Consider the following 16,438-nt stretch of genomic DNA (forward strand, 5'->3'; position numbering starts at 1 on the left):
GCAGTGTATTATTTGTTGAAACTGTACTTTCGATTTGATTTGAAACTGTCTCATTGCTATATGTTTATCAATAAAACTTTGAAAAGAAAAAAAAAAAGAACCACTCTGTAAAGGTCACGGCGACGCATCAAACGAATGATTGCAGGAGGTCATCTGATGTAACCAGCCTTGGAGGAACATTAACTTGGAAGTGGGAGCTGGATGTGTTGGGAGTTAAGAAAAACTGCAGAGATGTACTAAAAAGATGAAGATTATTTGGATTACAGATTAGAGAGCCCTGAAAATAAGTGATGGCAGGCAGGATGGGGGAGAGGTTGCACAGGATGGAAAAGTGTGAAGGGTAGAATTCCTGAGTTTGCCATCCTGCCTGGTGTTTGGGATTGTGGGGCCATTTCCCAGAAGTCTAGGAGGTTACTGATGAGATGATTTGGATTCAGGTGACAGAGACTTGCAGGGGGGTGGGGAGAGTAAAGTGGCAAGATGCAGCAAAAGTAAGGGAGAATGTGAAAGAGAAAGGATGAGTTCCTTAAGTCCCGGCCTTGTCAGTTTCTGTTCCTGTAGCACTGCACATGAACTGATGCAGAAGGTGCTCATCGAAGTTTGCTTCCTAACCCCCCCCTTTCTTTCCTCCTTCCCCCTTACTCTCCTCCTCCCCTCCTTCCCGCCCTCTCTCTTTCCCTCCCTTTTTTCCTTCCTTTCTTCCTGTTGGCTGGTTGAATGGGTAAGTGAATATGCAGAGAAAGGAAAAAAAGAAACAAATTTAACAGACTTTACTGTAACGTTTTCAGCTGGGGATGTAGCTCAGCAGCACAAGTGGCTACCTGGCAAGCTTAAGGTTCTGAGTTCAATTCCCTGTACCAAAACAAAATTAGTCCCTCTTCCCAGTACTGTAACATTCCTATGTATGTATATACACCTTTTATCATTTTGATATTTGTAATGTGCCTATTATTAGAGTGTTAGCACTTTGAAGAAATGTATCACAAGGACGGACGGTAGCAAAGCTACCTCCTTTGGCAGGTGAGGCTCATATTAAGCCAATTCTATATAGGAGTGTTCTTTATTGAAGCCCACTTAACTTACTTGCAGATTAACTGAAGCTAGCTCCTTCCCTTGAAAGGCTCCCAGAATCCTGGCAGTCAGGCATGTCTCTAGCATCTCCCATTAACCTGCTCCTTCCAAAGCCCTGTGGAGTGTTCCTTTCCAAGAATCAGTTGTCTTTTTGCAAAGCTCACTTATCCCAATTACACTTGTTATCTTTGGTTAAGCATTTAACACTGAATAGACTAACAAAATCCGAATGTCAAAAAAGAGGTGGAGATAAAAAATTAACAAAATAAAGTCCCCTTTTCCAGGAAACTCATATTTAAGTGAGCTCACATTTAAACTCACACATAAATGAGTCAATAGATTTCTCATTAACTTTTTGTTTTACATTTGTAAATTATATCATATTTCTGTTTGTTTTCATAACTAATAATAACTTATTTTAGTGTTTGCATGCCATGGAGATCCAAGTCATGATACAGTTTCTACCTGTAATTCTTATGCAACTCTTCCGAGTTCTCACAAACATGACCCATGAAGATGACGTTCCCATCAACTGCACCATGTGAGTTTTGGTGTTATAATACAATCAAGCTATTTATTTAAGCTCGTTTTTCTTTTCAATGGAAGCTTTCCTTGCTATAAACTTCCTTTGTACAACTGCTTTTGTTACATCCATTCGGTTTCATATGTTGTATTTCCACTGGTGTTTGAGGATATTTTTAAATTTCTATTTTGATTTCCTTTTTTGGCTAATCAGTTGTTCAGGAGCATGTCAATTCTCACATAGTGAATTTTCCACAATTCCTCCTGTTACTGATTTCTACTTGTGTACCACTGTAGCTGGAAAAGATACCTGATATGAATTCAGTCTTAAATTTTTAAAGATTTATTTTGTATCCTAACATGTAAATCTATCCTGGAAAATGTTCCGCATAGACATGATTAGAATGTATATACTTTTGCTGTCAGATAGAATGTTCTGTATATGTCTGTTAGATCCTTTTAAGTATAGTTCAAGTCCAATATTTCCATATCGATTTTCTGTTCAGTTTATTTGTCCATCATTGAGGAGGCATATTGAAGTTACTTATCACTGGTGTATTATTGCTGATTTCTTCTTATGATCATTTTAATATATATTTAAGAAACCAAATATATAAATTTTAATTGAACTTTCTCACACTATCCATTATAGTAGCCACCAGGTACCTGTGGCCTTTGGGAACTTATGTGGCTAGTTCAGTGGAGGAGCTGAATGTTTAGTTATGTTTCATTTTAATTTTAATTAATTTAAATAACCATACATGACTAGTATCTCATATTGGACAGCATGTGTCACTAAGCCATCATATTTTTACTTGAAAGAATAAGAAAGTATTGTTTTTCCATAAAGATAAATAAGAACACATTGTGGAGTAGAATGAAAACCGTACCTGAGTTTTGAAATTAAAATAGGAGCCTTAGGCAGGATGCACTGGCACACACCCATAATCCAGCCCCCTGGGAGGCTCAGCCAGGAAGATCGCAAGTGCAAGGCCAGCCTGGACAGCAGAGTGGCTTACTGAGACCCTGTCTCAAAATAAAAGAAATAAAAGGACTCAAGTGACAATGAAACTCAGCACTCCTGGGTTCAACATCTAGATAGGTAGGTAGGTAGATAGATAGACAGACAGACAGATGACAGGAGATTTTTAAAAACTTGTGAGCCCCATGCTGGCTGTTCCTGGCCTGGCTGTCTCTGTGGTTGCCTGAGCCTCTTCCTAGGCACAAATGCATGCTGGCCCCAACCTAGGCACAAATGCATGCTATTTGTTCATCTCTGTTTTGGGGGCAGTCTGGTTGAAAATTAAAGAAACATTATTCTAATCCAAAATGTGGTTCCTAGACCAGCAGCATTGCACTTCGCCTCAGACCTACAAACTCAAAAGCTCCAAGAACTCGCTGGATGATTCTTCTGCATAGTGAAATTTGAGAACCACTGCTAGGCTCTTAAATTTGACTCTTTTCCTGAATTTTATATTTAACTCCAATTTTAGTTCTTATCATTATACCTGCCCTGTTTCTCCCTTCCCCCTTTCCTATAACTTATTTCTTTTCCCTTTTATTCTCACTAGAGGGATTTCAGTACTTACCTTTATTGAGGTCTTTGAGTAGCTATGACCAAACGTACTTCAAGTACAGAGATTTAGAAAACAAATGAAAGATCTGGGCAGTGAATAAAGTCCTTTTGAACAAAGAGATTAATTTTACAAGACCCTATGCATGTCAGATTCTGAAACCTTTGTCAGTCCCTAAGCACCATTATCCCTTTCATCTTCTCATCTTTAGATGTACAGGCAGTGCTAAGTATTTGGGGGGTTAAACACAATGATCTGATTTAATAGTTACACTACAGTAATTGTAGGCCAGCGTGCTGACTTCTGTGAATATCGTTTCAGGGTTCTCTTACACATTGTATCCAAGTGCCATGAAGAAGGTTTGGATAGTTACTTAAGATCCTTCATTAAGGTTTGTGGACTCAGATTTCTTGTCAAGTGGTCTGTCCGACTGGAGAGTTTCAGCTTAGGGTTCCTTTTCTCTGTTTGCAGTATAGCTTCCGACCTGAAAAACCCAGTGCTCTTCAGGCCCAGCTGATACATGAGACCCTGGTGACTACGATGATCGCAATACTGAAACAGTCTGCAGACTTCTTAGCAATAAACAGACTGCTAAAGGTAAAGGCATGCAACACAACCAAAAACAAAAGCAGCTATAAATGTACTTGTTTGGTACCCTCCCGGTTGAGTTCTTGGTTTGCAGCATTTTCTCATGTAACCCCCGCCCCCAGGCCTGTGCACACAAGCATCTTTTTCCTGAGGTTCTGTACAGAACCTTCCTCTTTCCTGCCCAACCTGGCCCTCAGTCAAATGAAGAACAGGACAAATCTGGAACCCATGAATCTGGGTCAGACTCTTGTATCCATTGCAGCATAGTTCTGGGGCCTGGGGTGAGTTAGTTAGCATCTCTGAGCTTCCAGTTCCTCATTTATAAATCACTGGTAAAGGATTAAACACAGTTCCTGGCACATAGCAGGCACTCAGTAAAACATAGATCTTAGTTTTGTTATTTTTAAATTTTTTTTTTAAAAACTCTATTTGTTCGTTTATTTATTTGATACAGGGTCTTGCTATGCAGCTCAGACCCATAGTGATCCTCCTATCTCAGCCTCAGCAGCGCTGGGATTACAGGCATGTGCCACCATACCAGGTTTCAGTGGCCAGCCGGGATCAAACTCAGGTCCCTGCACTTGCAAGGCAGGTGCTTAGACCACTGAGCTATCTCCTCAGCCCATAAAATTTCTGATATAAATCAGGTACCTTGGGATACATCTTCTTGAGGGCTTTCCCTACCTTTCCAGTGACATAATGTGGGCAAATATGTCAGCCACTCAGGATACACTGTGTTGTATGAAGATCAAGGTCACGTTCCCCACCGTACACACACTGAGTGCAGATATAATGAGACTCACTGAAGAGAATTTCAAAAGAAAAACAACATGGATTATTTTGCTGAGTTTACACACCTATAATATTCAAATAACGGAACTTAACAAAAAAAGGGTATACAAATGAATGTCCATTTTGTATCTGTGTATTCAAAATGGTTAGGATAGATATATAGTTACATTCTCTTAATGAATAGAGGGGTTTGTTCTAATAGTGTTTGTAAATAAGATATCATGTCTGCATCTTGTACAGCAATTAACCAGTAGGAAGAATGTATGCAATGTGTTAATTATTGAAACTCTTAACAATTTGTTTTGAAACTGTCTCATAGCTATTTGTTTATCAATAAAATTATGGAAAAAATAAAAAAAAAACTTTAGCGTGCTCTTATTGCCAGATGTGGGTAATTCAAAAGAATATCAGTGAGAAAATAGCCCTCCTCACTGGGACAAGCAATCCTGCCCCTCCCTTGTACATCACTAATCAACTTTAAGGCACAGGAGTACTTTCTGGGGAAACAGTTTAAAGATACTAACACATTGCTAGTGAATTTGAATTACTTGAAAACATTCATAAAGTGCAGATACAAGATCCATGTAGATTTAAGTTTTGCTAAGCTTCAAAAATTTGGGTAACTATTAAAGATTTTTTTTGGTGTGTTTTGTTTTAGTACTCATGGTTTTTCTTTGAAATAATTGCAAAGTCCATGGCCACATACTTGCTGGAAGAGAATAAAATTAAGGTAAGGCCTAATAATTTTTTGTTTTATTTTATTTAATTGCTGGATAACAATTGCATACAAGGATAATGTGTAACAAAGAACACTAATAATCTTACATCTAGCCATCTCAGGCCAATCGCCTTTGCATTAAATGGCTCTGGGTCTTCTGCTTTTTTAAATTTTGCTTACAAAACAACATCTGAATTGCCCCAAGAAGAGGTTTCATGGTTTATACAGTCTCATAGTCCTGTCTGCAGGCTTCCACATGGATTCTTTCCTGTAATGAAATGCCATATAAAATGCATTGTCTTTGAGGCTTTACTTTGACTTATGATTTAAAACTGTGTATGTTGAAAGATTTATTTAGAAAAAGAATAAGTACCATATTAGAAGTAACCTCTCTGTTACAAATATGTAAAGCAGATACAAATTAAAAAAAACATTATGCAGTATGTACACGTGTTCCTGTAACATAGTGTATATATTTAATTGTTTTAAAAAAATTAGTTTAGGGGCCAGGGAGGTAGCTCAGTAGAATAAGTGCTTCCCTGGCAAGCGCAAGGGCCTGAGTTCAATCCCTGGTTCCACCAAAAAAAAAGAAGAAGAAAAAGAAAGAAAGAAAAGAAATAATTAGATCTATAGCATCAGAATGATTCCTCAAGGGGCCAGGAAGATGGCTCAGTAGAATAAGTGCTTCCCTGGCAAGTGCAAGGGTCTGAGTTCAATCCCTAGTTCTGGAAAAAAAAATTAAAAATTACTTTAAATGTACAGGTTGAGGGCTGGGGAGATAACTTGCCGGCATAAGTGCCTGCCTGGCAATTGCAAGGTCCTGAGTTCAATCTTTGGACCCTTATGCAATGCTGGTCCCGAAATAGAGCGTGGTGGTGCACACCTGTAATCCCAGAAATGGGGAGGCTGAGACAAGAGGATCATTATGAGCCCAAATTGCATAGTGAGACCCTGTATCAAAAAAGGTATAGGTTGAGAATCCCTTATTTAAAATACTTAGGACAAGAAATATTTCCTATTTCAGCTTGCTTCAGATTTTGGAATATCTGAACATATATAATGAAATGCCTTGGGGATAGGACCCAAGTTGAAACCCAAAGTTCGTATGTACTTTATGCATCTAGTCTGAAGGTAATTTTATGAAATGTCTACAGTGACCACATGATGTCAGGTGTGGAATTTTCCACTTGTGGTTGATATTCAAAAGGGTTTGAACTTTGGAACATTTCAGAGTTTTGGATTAGGGATGCTTATCTAGTACAAAGGAATTTATTTCATTATAGAAACCATAAAGTGAAGACTTAGTAAAAAAAATCCACAGCACAGTCATCACTTTATCAAAACTTTAATAGTGCAAGTTTGCTGAAACTGAGGTACATGCTTACTTTGTGTTACAGGAATAACCAGAATGAAAAAGCTGAGATATTTCTCGATCCCAAGAACATGTTATTCCACACCTGGGTTGGGATGACCCATTCTGACTGATAATTGAAGCTAAATATATTAGAAGATCAGGGGCAGGGGAAATAACTCAGTAGCATAAGTGCCTGCCTGGCGAGTGGAAGATCCAGAGTTCAGTGCTTGGTACTGCAAAAGTAAATAAAAAATATAAAAATAAGGCAGGCAGTTCTAGTAAGAATCTAGAGTAAAGTATACATTGAACTAATAATACCATTTTTTAGGTAGGAGAAAAATATCTAAGTTTAAAAAAAAATACATGTAGAATGTATTTGGAAGTGCCAGTATGTATTTGGAAGTAAAAATGGCAGATGTTTTACACTTTTTTGAAATCTGTTTTCTCCTTATTTAAGCTTCCCAGAGGCCAGAGATTTCCCGAGGCATATCATCATGTCTTACATTCATTGCTGCTTGCAATAATTCCCCACGTGACTATTCGCTATGCAGAGATTCCTGAGGAGTCCAGAAATGTGAATTATAGTTTGGCTAGCTTCCTGAAGGTGAGTTACAGGGAGTCAGAAGATGATTAAGACATTTTTCTTCATCGCCAGCAGCTTGAAAACCAAACAGAAAATTCACCACCTATCTAACAATTCAGCGGGTCGGTCTAAGACTGTTGGGAGGGCTGGCGAGATAGCTCAGTGGACTAAGTGCCTGCTTAGGCAGTGCTGGTTCAGATTCGATTTTCGGCCCGAGCGCGCGCTGCGCCGGCCCCGCCCCCGGGCGCGCACTGGTGAATGAACCCTGGCTGCTGAGCTTTTCCTAAACAGGTGCTAGTCTGCTGAGCTATCTGGCTGGGTCTATTTTTAATTTTTGAAATACGGTCTAAGTCACTAAGTTGTCCAGGGAAGAGTCTACAGGGTGTTTAGGGTCTCACTACTAGATTGGACTTGTAGTGATTCCCCATGTTTACAGCCTCCCAAGAGGTGGGATTACAGGTGCGCACCACCACAGTGTCTCAATTGCAGTCTCAACGCGCCCCGGGGGCGGGGCCAGCACGGCAGGCCCAGGGATCGAACCCTGGCCCCTGCGCTTGCTTGTGGGTGCTTTAATCTGCTGAGCTATTTGGCCAGTCTTTATTATTATTATTATTATTATTATTATTATTATTATTACCCAGAACCGGGGATTGAACTCAGGCCCTTGGGCTTGCTAGGGAAGTGCTTATTCCACTGAACCATCTCCCCGGCCCCCTACATGTCTTTTTAAACTAAAAAAGTAAAAGATGAGCTTAACTGCAATGTAAAATCTTAATTTCCTCCCTACAGTTTAAAGTTAAAGTATGTAAGTATAGGTGGCAAACCATCATTGATTTAATATCAGTATTTACTAATTGAAGATTTGTTTGACTTCTATGTATGGATTCACAGATGTGAGAAACTATCTCTAGTTGTTTTCAAATATGTATACAAGATAGAAGTTATAACTATACTACTGAAAACACATACAAAATACTATAGATGAAAAAAGATGGGAATCATGACCAGCTGACATGGACAGAGACAAGCAATATAGTTCAGAGCTCCCCAAGACAAGAATTATGGTGTAGCAGGTGGAGGGCCCCCGAGCAAAAAGATGAGGGGAGTCATTGTGTAGTGAATTTAAGATGTGTGGAGACAAAGTAGGAAAGGCCACCTAGTGCCCGATGGTGGGAGGTCTTAAGGAGTTTAGGTTTTGGCACCCAGGCAATGGAGAATTCCAAAGAATTCTGAGGCTCACTGTATTACTGGTATGATGAAGTGAAGAAAACACCACGGTCAGTACAACCAATAAGAAGATCAATCATCTGCCTGGGAGAGTTCATTCATCTTTTAAGTTAAACTCTTCCTTAACTGTCCTATGCAAGGGGCCACCTGATAGCTCAGTGGACTAAAGTGCCTGCTTAGGCAGAGCACAGAGGCCGAGGTTCGATCCGTGCAGTGCTGTGCCTGCCCCACACGCCGGGGAGCACTGAGATGGCAATTGAGACTGGGCATGGTGGTGTGCCTGTAATCCCAGCGCTTGGGAGGCTGTGAACAGGAGGATCACTATGAGTCCAATCTGTGTAGACAGACCCTGTAGATCCTGTACACCCTGTCCTAAATGAAAAAAAGGATAAGCAAATAAAAACCTGCAACATTAACTGTTCTATGCAGCACTGACCACCTGTCCTTTACAAGCCTCTATGGCCCTTCTCACTGTGCTATATTTTAGTTATTTATTTTTACCATTGGAAGCATAAGGGCCATGTCTTTTTCAATTGCTTATTTCTCTAGAATGCAGCACATCTCAAACACAGTAGCTCCTCCACATTTTGAAAATTGTACAGTTGAAGTCATTGAGTCACTAGTCCAATGATAATTCATTTTGCCCTTTAACTTTTTCTTTAAGAACACCTGCAGTTTCAACAACTCTTATTCTGTTATCTGTAAAAAGGAAAATGTTACCCATTTTGTACAGGACAAATTTAAATTCTTTTCAAGTTATACTTGACAGACTTTTAAAAAGAATTACATGACTGACCATTATGTTCTGGTTTCTATAGCGCTGTTTGACTCTAATGGATAGAGGATTTGTTTTCAATTTGATAAATGACTACATATCTGGATTCAGCCCCAAAGATCCTAAGGTAAGTTATAGGGATAGACTTTGTAGTGAGTATCAGTCATTAGAGCAAGAGTGACACTCTTCTGGAGGATTTGGAACAGCTGTTTTTCATTTATGTACTTTTGAATATATATATATATATATATATATATATATATATATATATATATTTTATCAAAGCAGGGAATATTGGGCAGCCTTTGAGGGCATGTCCAGAGCACACATGATCAGCCAGTGACAGGCAGGACTCCATGTGCAGCAGGACACCTGAATAGGATTCATGAGAGCAACACAATAAGGATACACAGATGGATTCAGAAAGGACAAAGGCCTGCCGTGGAGACTGGCAGTCCCTGTGTGGCTGTCTTGGGCTCCCCCTCTCCTGTGAAGGGCCACATGACATCATCTTCCTGCAGCAGTGACAGTGCAGCCACATGCACATGCTATTTCTTTTGTGGGGAGCCCATTTAAGACTCAGAGGTGATAGTTTTTATTGGAAGGCTGATCACGTGTTGAAGACATATCAGAATTCCAAACTTCTAAGAAGATAAGCAAAACACGTGTTCACCATAAGCCTCATTATTTATACAAACAGACTAGAAAGGCAGGCTTCAAGCGTACAACTTCATCATGTAGGAGAACAGGTCAAAGCCCAGCTTCTCAGATGCTGTGCAACGTTAGCCTTACAACAGGGCTTTTGAACAAGATAACAGTACCTTGGTGACTCAGAGGCGTAAGCGCCTGTCTGGCAAGCACAAGGACCTGAGTTTGATCCCTGGTGCCAAAAAAATAATAAAATAACTAACAGTTCCTAGACTGTGTGCTAATGCTCTCCTGCACAGGCTGGGTCTCCAAGTATGCTTATACTCAAATGCCTACTCAAAATAAGTTAATGTATAATTTGTGTGCAATTAGGTTCTGGCTGAATACAAATTTGAATTTCTACAAACAATTTGCAATCATGAACATTACATTCCCCTGAACTTGCCAATGGCATTTGCAAAACCGAAACTGCAACGAGTTCAAGGTATGTATTTGCATAGTCCATTATTTGGAATTGTTTTTCCTTTTGTTTTATGCTAGTGTTAGTGTAGTATAAACGTTTTCTAAGTAGATCAGTTAAATTGAAAGTAATCTCAGAATTGTTACTCTCTGAAGATAGATCCACTAATGGTATTCTGCATTTTCTTCATAATATCAGTGGCAGCATTCATAGTATGAAGAAATCAAGTATGTTACATAGATTGCCATATAAATACAGATTTCAGATAATAATAAAATTGCTCTCTGTAACAGTGTTTAGAATCTCATTTTAGGTTAAATTAAGAAATGCATTTCTGCTGAAAGCATCGAAAAGAAATATAAAGGCAGACTAAAATGATAATATGTATATGCTGGATTTATGAAATGCTTTCAGTTTAAATCTCCATTGCTAGTTTTATTGAATGCTTTGTTGTGTAGCACTATTCTTATGTTACTATGTTTTTTATTTGTCCCTTTTCTTTTCATATATTAATTAGATTTTTTTTCATTTGCGGTGGACCATTTGACTTCAGTAGGTAGGTTTAACTCGGTTCACTCTAAAGAAGTTTGCTGTTTTTAAACACAATTGATTTGATGAATCACTAAGATGGATGGGGGCTTTGTTTGCTTTTCAAATCCATAGTCAAAATTAGCCTTTGTATATTGTGCCCAGAAAGTTCTAATTGACAGTGCTGACTTTTAAAATAAGTTTGAATGTTGCAAAAGGAATAGATTTTCAAATATCTGCCCTCAGCATAAAAGTTCCTGCTGCCAGCCAGCCTGGGTACAAGGGATTGGTCACAGGGTATCTGTTCTATACGTGGGTCTTTCCTGCCCCAGGCTTGCCTCCTTCCCTTTGACCCTGTTTAATGGCTACAGTTGTAAAGATGTTATTGAAATACCTGATTAGTTTTATTCAAATCACTAAAGTAAAATATTTATTACCATTTGCAAAATCTATCCAGATAAGGCCACTCTGGTTAGTCAGTAGAAGCATAGAGAATGATTAAAATTTGCGGGGGACCTTCCACAATGCAGGAGTACAGCTATCTGCCTCCATCTTGAAGTAATTTCTGAGCCTAGTATTTCTATGCAACAGCAGCATGCATTGCTCACAGATGTCCCCCAGTATTTATTAGTAGCAATGAGGAAGTCAGGGAAAAGAAAAGGTGGACAGATAATGAGGACTTAGGATTCAATTAGACTCATCACAGCATGCATTAAGTCCTAGCTGTATCCACTGCCTTGTATTGAAGAGGCAAAGGAATAGATTAAAAATGTTCCCTTCAGCTTTCTAGCCTAATTGAACTACGTGGTAGGGCTAAGGAAATAGACATAGTAGAAGTCGATGGCGGAAATCATTAAACTTGATCACACTCCCCTCGGAGTTGTTACAAGGCAAGTTCCAGTCAGATACTAACATATAGGATTTAAAATAGATTGAAGATGTAAAAGATTGAAAGACATAATTCAAAGTGACAATTTTGTAAAATGAAAGATGTGCATTTGTGTGATGATGAGCTGGAGATGAGGATTGTTCTTGTTGCTCTCATACTCCATGTATATATTCAGGACAATATGAATGATTCCTGAAACAGTAGTAACAATAATTCTAATAATACTATTAGAATGACTCAGTTGTCTCATTTCTCCGCCTGTTCCCACTTCATATGTATAAATAGATAAGTAAATCAAGCACTGTATAGAACCATTCATGTTTATATTTGTAGTGAGTTTTCTGCAGATGTAAAGAAACATGTGAAAGCACTGCCAAATACAGAATCATTTCAGTCCAGGTTTTAGTCTGAGATTTCTAAGAATTCAAAAGAATGTAGGGACTGAAGTTACCATTAAAGGTATCATCTGGCCCCATTTCACTCCTATTTTGTGCAAGTTTGCATGCTTATTCTATGTGAGATTCAAGAATGATAAAAATTATAGTTCTTTGCTAGTATGGTCACTTATTAAGTAATAATTATTATATTTTATAAAAGGGTTCTAAATTTTATTGTACCACAGATTCAAATCTTGAATACAATTTATCAGATGAGTATTGCAAGCATCACTTCTTGGTTGGTCTACTTCTGAGGGAAACCTCCATCGCTCTTCAAGACAATTATGAGATCAGATATACAGCTATCTCTGTCATAAAGAATCTTTTGATAAAACATGCATTTGACACTAGATACCAGCACAAGGTAAGGATATCTATACTGTCTTCAGTATCACTTTAGTAAATGTCTACTAAGATATTTCAGTCAAGAAAAAGTTTACAGCAAGGAGCGTAATATAAACTTTAATGTGTATTTTTACAAATAAGTTTCTTCGGCAACTGCTAAGTACTAGTTTCTCCAATCATATATTTATTACTTGCTGAGGATTAAATCCAGGGCCTTGCACATACCAAACATGTGCTCCACCGTTAAACTGTATTCTCAGCCTGTCAAACTATATAGCGACTTGGATTTTAGGGCCTGCCAGATAGCTCAGTGGACTAAAGGGCCTGCTTAGGCAGATGCAGGGGCTGGGAGTTCAATCCCTGGTGTGTAGTACCGGCCCTGCCCCCGGGGTGCACTGAAAAGGCCACTGAGACTGGGTGTGGTGGCGCCCGCCTGTAATCCCAGCATTTAGGAGGCTGCAAATGGGAGGATCAGTATGAGTCCAATCTACCGAGTGAGGCCCTGTAAACCCTGTATTACATACATAAAAACAGAACTACCTCAGTGGTTTATTATATAAACTAATTATGAATTTTTAAAAATCATATAGTATTAAAGCCATACATAATCTGTCAAGTAATATATATACATATACTTAAATATATCATATATCCCTAAATAAATAAGATATTGTTGATTAAGTGGTTAATAATAAAGTACACTGGAGCTGGGGAGATAGCTCAGAGGCATAAGCACATACGTGGCAAGCACAAACTTCCAAGTTGGATCCCGGGCCACAAGGTTCCGAGTTGGATCCCCGGCCCCACATGCCATGCAGGCCCCGGAACCCTGAGTGTACCCACCGGCCCCGGAACCCTGGGTGCACCAACCGGGCCCCAGAAACCCGGATGCACCACGCCGGCTCCGGAAACCTGGACACTCACTGCCAGCCCCAGAAACCCGGGTGCACTGACCTGGCCACGGACTCCGTGACACACCATGCCTATCTGGCCCAGGAAATCTGGACACGCAGCATCAGCCCCCGAACCTGGGCATGCCATGCCTGCCTGGGAAGCAGAGGTGGTGACTCACACCTGTAATCCCAGCATTCAGGAGGCTGAGGCAGGAAAATTGCTGACAGTTCAAGACCAGCCTGAGGGCTGGCCAGAGAGCTCAGCAGATTAAGGTGCCTGCTTAGGCAGGTGCAGGTACTAGCTTCGATCAGGGCCAGGTTTGATTGGGTTTGATCCTTTGTGTGCAGTGCCGGCCCCGCCCTCAAGGCATGCTGAGAGGGTGACTGAGACTGGATGTGGTGGCGCACGCCTGTAATCCCAGCACTTGGGAGGCTAAAAACAGGAGAGTCCAACCTGTATAGTGAGACCCTGTAGACCCTGTAATAAAATACATAAAAAAATAAATAAATTTTTTAAAAAGACCAGTCTGGGGGCTACGAAAGTGAGCACAAGGCTCACCTGAATTGCATAAGCAAGATCCTATCTCAAAAAATAAAAATCTTTTTTTGAGGGGTTACTGGAAATTGAACGCAGGACCTTGCGCTTACCAGGCAGGCACTTGTGCCGCTGAGCTATTTCCCCAGCCCTTATTTCAAAAAATAAAGAACATTAAATGAATGTTGTGATGATATATTACGATCAGTAGCTGTTAGGTGTGCCTGTAAACCATACATACATACGTTTTACATTTTCTGCACCTTTAAAATGTATACACAAACTTGTTTCTTGCAGTACTAGTGATCAATCTCAGGACTTCACACGTGCTAGACAGGTGCTGTCCTACTGAGGCACATGTCCAGCCCCATAATCTTACTGACATTAAGTCTTGCAGGCTTCAAAGTAATACACTGCAAACTGTATGGACGTGGAACAACTTAGATTACTTTGCTAGCATCCAGTGACTTACATAAGCATCATATAGTTTCATAATTAGTAACTCATCCTTTTATATTTGTTTTTTTACTTTGATTTGTGTATTTGATTTTTTTCCATAATTTTATTGAGAAACAAATAGCAATGAGACAGTTTCAAACCAAATTGGTAGGACAGTTTCAATAATTAACACATTGCATACATTCTTCCTAGTGGTTAATTGCTGTACAAGATGTGGACTGGATATCCTATTTACAAACACCATTAGAACAAGTCACTCGGGGCTGGAGAGATGGCTCAGTGGTCTAAAGCACCTACTTGAAACAAGCTTGGCAAAGCACAGGGACTGCGGTTCGATCCCCCAGCACCACATGCCAGCCAGCCCCGCCCCCTGGTGGGCTGAGCTGGCCACACACACAATAAATAAATGTAATAAATAAAAAAATAAATAAATAATTTTTAAAAAAAAGAACAAGTCACTCTATTCATTAAGAGAATGTAACTATATATCTATCCTAACCACTTTGAATACACAGATACAAAATGGACATTCATCTGTATCCCCTTTTTTTGTTAAGTTTCGTTATTTGAATATTATAGGTGTGTAAACTCAGCAAAATATTCTAAAAGAGTCCAGTAGCCCATAATAGTATTGGGTCTTCCGCTTCACTGGCAGTGTCAGAAATTGTTGACCTGAGTCCCCTACAGCTCAACATAACAGCATAGCCTTACTTCTTATATTTTGTTTTTATACTTTTCTGCTGGATGGTTAAGACCAAGGTAAAGCAGGACCTATGCAACAAGAGTTGTACCTTTTGGGTCTGATAAGGTCAGTGAAATCCCCTCAGGATTTATCCTGAGATCCTGTACCTCAGATTATAGAACCTGTGTCAGTGTCAGCCATGTGGATGAGTCACGGCCATTGCTTGGCCAATGTGTTCTCTGTGAGAGCCTGAGAGAATGTTTTCTCTCCATGTAACTCTTCTTAGGCACACTCTACATCATTGATCACTTTCCTCTTTGGCCGCATAATCTCCTTGATCAGAAAATTTGGGACACTACCGAGTTATGTGACATTAGAGTATAAGTTCTCCTATGTCCTGAGTCTTAATTGACCATGGAAGGCTAGGGCCAAAATGTTGGCTTTCCTTGTAGCCCTCCTTTTTCTCTAATTTTGGTCTGAAATCTTAGGTTGTTAACCCTCCAGAAGAGAATCTTATTGTTATTACCATATAACCTAGGCTATTGAGCTTAACCTCACTATCTGTCTGAATATCAAACATCTTAGGCATAACATGGAACAGGTATTTTATCCTTTTATATTTGAGTACAAATAAAATTATGGTGTAAATTATTGCAGTCATTTTTCTGGAAAGTTGACTTGGAGATGGACTGTATTCTTTATCTATAGCATTCCCACTTGTCCTTTAGAAAATGCCTACCAGTGAATGACATCCACTTGTTTTTGTAGTTACCAACATTTTTTGGCTTAGAAATATTTCTAGTTTTTGTAATGCAATTCTGTCCTAAAATGGATCAACTCCTTAGTTTTAAAATATATTTATTGCTTACTACAGTTTGTATTTTGTCACCATGTAACTATAGTAACGTACTTACATTTGAGGTGATTTGCTCTATTATGAGCAGTTTTCTTTTTTTGTGAATGTTAATATTGATTTAATCTAAGTCATCCAGTCCAGCCAATTGTTGGACTGGATTGGTCAAGCCTGTAACAATGCCAGGTGTCCCCAGGTTCTAGTTGACTGCTGCATACTATTTAGTAGTGAGTAAAAGGATCTTATGCAGTGTGGAGGAAAACATCTTTCATTGTGATTTTAAATTATTCACAAGAAAAGTACAAGATGAATTTTCCTCTTTCTGAAGCAGGAAAATGTATTTTCTTCTCACTCTATTCAAATGATGTCAGTGTCTAACAGAGGTGGAATTTAAATATTTCACATCACAATTTTTTTTTTTGCAGAACCAGGGATTGAACTCAGGCCCTTGCACTTGCCAGGAATACATCACAAATTTAGACAAACAAAATTTTAAATTCTGAAA

General features: G+C 39.2%; 1 protein-coding gene across 4 annotated transcripts in view; it reads left to right on the plus strand.

Moving 5' to 3' along the window:
* Dock11 (dedicator of cytokinesis 11) overlaps nucleotides 1–16,438 on the plus strand; it is a 224,183-nt gene that overhangs the window by 118,273 nt on the left and 89,472 nt on the right. For 2 of the 4 annotated variants that reach the window (XM_023706010.1, XM_023706011.1), the window contains exons 24-32: nucleotides 1,494–1,612; nucleotides 3,489–3,558; nucleotides 3,639–3,764; nucleotides 5,206–5,277; nucleotides 7,077–7,223; nucleotides 9,248–9,331; nucleotides 10,225–10,336; nucleotides 10,830–10,868; nucleotides 12,352–12,530. In XM_023706010.1, the coding sequence (XP_023561778.1) occupies nucleotides 1,494–1,612; nucleotides 3,489–3,558; nucleotides 3,639–3,764; nucleotides 5,206–5,277; nucleotides 7,077–7,223; nucleotides 9,248–9,331; nucleotides 10,225–10,336; nucleotides 10,830–10,868; nucleotides 12,352–12,530 (948 nt within the window). The remainder of the gene's footprint in view (nucleotides 1–1,493; nucleotides 1,613–3,488; nucleotides 3,559–3,638; nucleotides 3,765–5,205; nucleotides 5,278–7,076; nucleotides 7,224–9,247; nucleotides 9,332–10,224; nucleotides 10,337–10,829; nucleotides 10,869–12,351; nucleotides 12,531–16,438) is intronic. The other 2 variants (XM_004645686.3, XM_023706012.1) reach the window with 2 other exon arrangements.

Source organism: Octodon degus, unplaced genomic scaffold, assembly GCF_000260255.1.
Source record: "Octodon degus isolate 3935 unplaced genomic scaffold, OctDeg1.0 scaffold00236, whole genome shotgun sequence".
Lineage (NCBI taxonomy): Eukaryota > Metazoa > Chordata > Mammalia > Rodentia > Octodontidae > Octodon > Octodon degus.